The sequence below is a fragment of the Penaeus vannamei genome, chromosome 21 (genome assembly GCF_042767895.1).
Source record: "Penaeus vannamei isolate JL-2024 chromosome 21, ASM4276789v1, whole genome shotgun sequence".
NCBI classification, from domain to species: Eukaryota; Metazoa; Arthropoda; class Malacostraca; order Decapoda; family Penaeidae; genus Penaeus; species Penaeus vannamei.
The window spans coordinates 15600644-15608143 of record NC_091569.1 but is presented as its reverse complement, the minus strand read 5'-3'; the positions used below and the strand labels follow the sequence as shown (position 1 = coordinate 15608143).

At 41.1% G+C, this 7500-nt stretch overlaps 1 protein-coding gene across 6 annotated transcripts in view; it reads right to left on the bottom strand.

The window, feature by feature from the left end:
* Positions 1-1112: 1112 nt before the first annotated feature.
* The window catches only part of LOC113813757 (calcium-transporting ATPase sarcoplasmic/endoplasmic reticulum type), a 27393-nt gene continuing 21005 nt past the window's right edge, over positions 1113-7500 (bottom strand). For all 6 annotated transcript variants that reach the window (XM_070135969.1, XM_070135970.1, XM_070135968.1 and 3 more), the window contains 3 exons: positions 5495-7500; positions 5078-5195; positions 1113-4644 (listed from right to left, as the gene is read on the bottom strand). The exon at positions 5495-7500 is cut by the window's right edge and continues 41 nt beyond it. In XM_070135969.1, the coding sequence (XP_069992070.1) occupies positions 4444-4644; positions 5078-5195; positions 5495-7500 (2325 nt within the window). In that variant the 3' untranslated portion in view covers positions 1113-4443. The remainder of the gene's footprint in view (positions 4645-5077; positions 5196-5494) is intronic.

Sequence of the window (7500 nt, the reverse complement as noted above, 5' to 3'; positions counted from 1 at the left end):
AATTAACAACAGTGAATATTTTCCAATACGTTGTATAAACACACAAATTGGTGTGTAACATTGTTTCAAAATGTATGAATATATTTCATTTTCCCCCCAATATTTCATTTTCAAGTACAAAATGAAATGTGTTTCCATTTAAAATTCACAATTAACTGGGCATTTATCTCTTAATCATGACAGGAAAAAAGAAAAGGGGGGGAAAAAAAAAATTACCAGATCAACGGAATAAAAAATAAATAGAAAATAATTGTGAAACTTATGTGAGAAAAAATAAATCCCTTACCTAACAGAGGAACAATACCAATATATTTATTTTTTCAGGGTTTCCAAGAATACAACTAAATTTTTCTTTAAGGAGAAAACAAAATTAATTTTTTCTTAACAATGTTTTATTTTCATAACAAAACTCATGTCATCACAGTTTATAAGGAAATGGTATAAATGGAATGGACGCAGTGAACAACATGTCTTTTAAGGTGGCAATAGAAGTGCCCGTTTTGTGGTCCAACATTCATGATTTGCAGCAAAGAGAGTCCCGGAACAACCAGGTCCACGGGCGCAATTTGCAAAAGTGGAATGAAGATTAATTAGATTCCTACCAGAAAAAATCCCTTACAAAACTACTATACTACCACTAATTTTACTTTTTTTTAACATTCTTTTTTTTAGTACATGATAAAATTTTGAAGATGTAGAAAGTAGATGAAAGAATAGTAATCTTACTGTATTCATGTGTACCTTTCCACTTACTTCACAGAAATATTAATAAAATGCTAGATTAAATAAAGGGAGTTGCATGATGCATTTGGCCAGAGATGTTATCTAGCAGCTCATGCATGTTTATGGCAACAGTTTAATTTGAAATTAGGAATGAGGTCATGATGGCAGTCTAATGTCTTCCACACAAAAGGAAATGACCCGAATCTTTGGACTTTAAATGCAACTATGCTACAGATAAATTGTTTAATAAACACTGATTTAATATTCTTGAGTACTCCAGTGAAGTTCTCATAGTTTACAGGTACACTTACACTTACAACCTAGGTTCGCAGCTGCTGTTCATCAACCGATCAACCGGAAGAGAGGGTAAGGTATGTATAGGATTTCAATTTATCTACCAATTTTATTTACGAAAGACTACCTCTACTGCTCAATTTATTCCAAATGAATGAAAACCATCAGCGTCAGTTACCCTGCTCAAGAGCTCAGATAAAAGTTCACATCTGAGAGTGGGTAGGGGAGATGGGGTGGCGAGGGAGGGAGACTCAACCGCGAACCTAGTCCACTAGATTCATTTGATAACATCTAACTACACAGAATCAAATTATTTAGACTACAATGACTTGACAAAGAAGTTGGGAGGCCGACTGAACTGCAACTTCTGCAGTTCCACTCATGCTCTTCCACGTCACCATATACACCAAAATCAACTGTCTACAAAACCAGTTTGTGGAAAAGAAGGAAAAGGGGAAGCCAAAAATTTACAACAGAATGCTTTATTTACAAGCAGGCAAATCATGTTTTCTGTCTTGAGAAATGCTGTAGTAACAAAAAATATTAAACTGGAAAAAGAAACTTCTAATGAGAGATTATATTACAACAACATTAGTATTAATAATAAAAAAGAAGTCACATTATCTTTATTATTATTACTATGATCGTCATCATAACAGTCAGTTACAAAAAAAGAAAGAAAAAAAAAAAAAGATTAATGTTTACAGAAAAGAAATGAGATTCACTCATTCTTCTTTCATCATACATCCTTTCTTTTTATGATAATTTTTCCATTTAGTTTTGTGCATTAGTTATTGCACACAGAGAACTTGCTTTCCATCAAGAGTAAATACTTATATAGTGAGCCTCCCAGTGACTGTCTCTATGATATGAAAAGCTTGAAACATTGAGAAAGTACAACTTCAACACCGATTCGAAGGTCCAATAATATATAAAATCCAGCTGTTCAATTCCTTCTCCTTGTGTCATTCTACTGCATGCTTCTTCCTTTTCCAAGATGATGGCACATCCTTTGGAGAAATTTGTTACACATTGCAATTGGCACAAACTTGTTTCCTTCTTGATGCAATTCTCTTTTTAATATTATCCAATCTGCTTTCACCTTGCCAAGCTGCTTGTCTGTACTTGCATCATTCATCTCATGTGTTTGTCAGTGTTTCTATTCCAGTCAGGGGAGGGAGAGAGGGAGAGTGGGAGAGAGTGAGGGAGAGTGGGAGAGGGAGGGAGGGAGGGAGAGTGGGAGAGGGAGGGAGGGAGGGAGAGTGGGAGGGAGGGAGGGAGGGAGAGTGGGAGGGAGGGAGAGTGGGAGAGGGAGGAGGGGAGGGAGGGAGGGAGAGTGGGAGGGAGGGAGGGAGGGAGAGTGAGAGATCTGCTGGAGGGAGGGAGAGTGAGAGATCTGCTGGAGGGAGGGAGGGAGGGAGGTGGAGGGAGGGAGGGAGGGAGGGAGGGAGAGAGAGAGAGAGAGAGAGGAGAGAGAGAGAGAGAGAGAGAGAGGAGAGAGAGAGAGAGAGAGAGAGAGAGAGAGAGAGAGAGAGAGAGAGAGAGAGAGAGAGAGAGAGAGAGAGAGATATCTGCTGGAGAGAGGGAGAGAAGGAGGGAGGGAGGGAGGGAGAGAGAGGGAGAGAGAGGGAGAGAGATCTGCTGGATTTAAACAAACTTTCTGTACAATATTAGTTCTGATGCAAGTACAAATTCACTACAAGGTCCTAAGAACATGACATTTTGATCTCCACTGCCACTTCAATGCCTTCTCTCTTTCTTTATTGACTTACGTTTGTGTTCATAACTACAAAAACTAAAGCCTTTTATCTTCTACTGGATGAAAGTCCCTCAGCACCTTTCTATCATCAATCGAGTTGTGTGTATACGGTCAAGCTCTCACTCTCACAGTCCTGTAGCAATAACGTCTACTTTTATGAAAATATAAGACAATAGAACATATATAAAGTCCTAATACGTCCCTTATCAACTTAAAAAATTGGTGAAAATATTCTGAAATAAATATGTAGAAATATAAGCTATATGAAAAAGGAAAGTTTACTCTGAATCCTACAAAATGACTGAGAGCAATATACATGTTTTTGAACTACTATTCAGTAATGATTCTGAGAAGAGAGGCAGAGATATTCTTTACAAAAGTAACATAATGTCAAAAGGCAAATAATAATCATAATGAAAATAATATCAAAGGTCTTACTACGATACTCATTAACATATTCTATGTTCTCCAGGCTAAAAGTAAATTTTTGCACCCATGTGATGGAAATATGCTAATGACTTTGGCATATTAAGTTGGGAAAAATGATCATCATATCAAAACAATACTCCCCCCCAAAAATGATACAAAATTATAACAAAAATAATAATGACACAACCCGCATCACAAGATTGCTCCCAGCGTTCCCTTAAAATATACTGGAAAGACACTATGTGCCATGATAATTGAGTTCACTAAAAACAAAAATGCACAGAGGCCAATACTCACCCAGCACTGTCATCACTTCTACCTAAATCAGTTAAGTAAGTTCTAGCTAATGCTAGCTAAATATTGCCCACTATGTACTGTTGCTATTTTTCCCTTAAAAATTACAGGTTTTATTAGAAAAAGTATTTTTTGTAGATACACTATGAAGACACATTTCTTCCCCCCCCCAACAAAATTTATCATTTAACTGATAAAAATATACATTCAACTTAAAATATGATACATTAACTGCACACATACATCCATGCACATCTTTTGGATGATAAGTTAAAGACCCCTTTAGTTTATCCCAGCCTGTTATCTTGGGCGAAAGAACGCCACACAAACACTGTACAGGTGAAAACATCAGACTCAGTTTGAGGAACATGACCCATTGCGCATTTTGACTGATATGGTCACTGAGTTACTTCAGTCATCAGCACAGTAATCCGTGTGCTGGAATCCATTGGAGGAATTGTTGCTTTCCTTCAATTTTATCCTGCTCCAGACAGTCCCTGGGAAAAACTACATCCTTCACAAGACACCGAGGCCCCCAACCATAAAATCATTAACATGACAATCAGTATCTCGTAATCTCAAATATTCAAAGGAGTTCTGCCTCAACAGTTGTCTGGAATCCATTATCTAGACTTCAGTTATAGTTATATTGATAGTCTGACTGCAGCTGACTTGCAAGGAAAAAGTTACGGGAGAACTGTAATCTCAGCTTCAAAGATATCTTGAAAACCCTCCCAGCCAAACCTAACCTGCCATTCAGGTGAAACTTTAGGACTGCTGGGGTTTTGCGACCACAACAACCATGTATATTGTAGACCCTTTACAGCCCTCCCTTACAAAAGAGCACCACAAGTGCATCGTCAGCTCGAGCTGTCTCCCTTTCATCAACCCCTCACACCAAATAGAATGTGACAATCTAATTTTCCATTAAGGGATTACCTACGTTACAAGAAGTATTGCTTAATGTATGCCAAGTACAGTCCCCATGCCAAGACAATCCAGTGACAGGAGTATATGGGATTTTCACCATCGGCTAACTTGCGGGCAAAGAACTTGAAGGTTTCATCCAATATAATTACAGGGAAGGATATATCCATCACTGCAATCCATTGCGCTACAGAGAGTGGCATAACATTAAACACAGTCTGAAAGAAAAAAAATATATATATCAGTAAAGAGTATGTATAGGAGATACCACCATATAATAATTCTATTTTTACTCAACAATTTACAATCTTTTTAAAAAGATAACTTCAGTGGTAAAGATATCTACTCAGCAGAAAATACTGTTCCAGGAAGCTTAAAATAAAATACTTCCACAGCCAACACATCACACACCACACATCCACACACCACACATCCCCCCCACACACACACATCCCCCCCCACACACACACACATCCCCCCCCACACACACACACATCCCCCCCCACACACACACACACCTCACCCCCCGCCACACACACATCCCCCCCCCCCACACACACACATATCCCCCCCCCACACACACACATATCCCCCCCCCCCCACACACACATATCCCCCCCACACACACACACACAAAAAACTGCCACTCACCGAAAGGAAGTTGATGTAGAGAATGAAGAAGTGGAGGATCATGGAGAGAGCCATGGCCAGCAGGAGCCAGATGTTGACCCAAGGCGGCATTACCAAGAGGGACTGGTTCTCCGATACACTGGAGTAAAATAGGAATTGATGGAATATGGGTGATAAAACTTGTCACCTGGTCTATCAATGTGTTCACAATGAAAGTAAGAACCAATGGTCATGTACAGAGAGTAATATGAAAATGATACATATACTCTATATATAACAAGTCTCAATCAATATACTAGAGGATTCGTATTAAAAAAGTATTGAAAAACAAGATGCCCAAAGGCAATATTAAAGGAAAAAGACCTTTTGTACAATTTTTTTTCTTTCAGGTTTTGCAAATAAAAAGGATGCAATCTTAATAATATTTAGTTAACATACCTGTTTAGAGCATTGAGCATCTCAATAGTAACCAACACAGATAGGGCCATTGTCATGGGTGCTGGGTGGCTGAAGACAGTGCAGTCTATATCTTTAAAGTTTTCCATATCTGTTGTACAGGAGAGATGGTGAGATAGCTGGTAGTAGTTGAGTTGAGGGCCAGTGGGGTCATACATGTACCACCAGGAGGCAGCAAAAACTGTAGCGGCACCAACATAACATCCAATGGCCATGTAGCGGAAGAAGAGCCAGCCAGAGATGAGAGACTCGTCAGCCTTGCGTGGGGGTTTGTCCATGATGTCAAGGTCAGGGGGGTTGAAGCCCAGAGCAGTGGCAGGTGGACCATCAGTAACCAGGTTGACCCACAAGAGCTGGACAGGAATGAGAGCTTCAGGGAGACCAAGAGCAGCAGTCAAGAAGATGGACACCACTTCACCAATGTTGGAGGAAATGAGGTAACGGATGAACTGCTTCATGTTATTGTAGATGGCACGGCCTTCCTCAACAGCAGCCACAATGGAAGAGAAGTTGTCATCAGCAAGCACCATCTCAGAAGCAGACTTGGCTACAGCAGTGCCTGAACCCATGGCAATACCAATCTCAGCCTTCTTCAGAGCAGGAGCATCATTCACACCATCACCAGTCATGGCAGAGATCTCACCTTCAGCCTGCAAGTATTCAACAATCTTTGACTTGTGGAAAGGCTCAACACGAGAGAACAGCCGGGCACGATTGCAAGCTTCCCTCTGCTCCTTGGGACTAAGTTCATCAAATTCACGTCCAGAGTAAGACAGACCTGTTAGATCCTCATCCTCCTCAAACACTCCGATGCGACGGCAAATGGCCTCAGCAGTGGCCTTATTGTCTCCAGTGATGACAATAACACGAATGCCAGCTGCTCGGCATCTTTTTACAGAATCACGGACTTCTTTTCGGGGAGGATCAAGCATTCCAACCACACCAACAAAGGTCATGCTGACTTCATACGAATGGAACTTGGTCGAGTCAGCCAAGTTCATCTGCTCTGGCATTGGGGGATTGTCTATGGTGGCAAGACCTAAGCAACGGAGTGTGTCCCGACCACTGCCATACTGACGAATGACAGACATGATCTTATCCTTTACGGCTGCAGTGAGAGGAACTTTCTGTGTTCCAACACGTACAAAAGCACAACGGTCCAGCACACCCTCAGGAGCTCCCTTGCAGAACATCTTGGATCCTGTGCCCATATTAGAAGACTGGAGGGGAGTGCAATACGTTGACATGGACTTGCGATCACGTGAGAACTCAAGAGTGAAATCCTTCTTCCAACGTGTCTCCATGTCACGCTTTGTTACAAGAGCAGCAGTACGCCGATCTAGGCCAAACTTGGACTGATTAAATGGGTTGATTTTCTCAGCCAGGACAATGAGTGCAGTCTCTGTTGCTTCTCCAACCTTTTCAAACTGATTCTTGAACTCATTGTAGTCCACCGAAGAATCATTGCACATTACCGAGATGGTCGAGAGTTCTTGCAATCCAATAAAATCTGATCCTGCAACCTTAGCACCATTGAGACGAATCTCACCAATGGGCTCATAGGTGGAGCCAGTGATCTCGAATTCCAGAAGAGAGCAGTCATTACCCTCAACCTTATCCATAATGAACATGCGAGAGACAGACATCTGGTTGGTGGTGAGTGTGCCAGTCTTGTCTGAGCAGATAACAGAGGTACAACCTAGAGTCTCAACCGAAGGCAAAGACCTCACAATAGCATTCTTTCTGGCCATGCGGCGAGTGCCAAGGGCAAGGCAAGTGGTGATGACAGCAGGGAGACCTTCAGGGATGGCAGCTACAGCCAGAGCAACAGCAATCTTGAAGTAATAAATAGCTCCCTTGAACCAAGAACCACCATGAACGGGATCACTGAAGTGCCCAATGTTGATGGCCCAAACAGCAACACAAATGACAGAAATGACTTTGGAAAGCTGTTCACCAAATTCATCCAGTTTCTGCTGAAGAGGTGT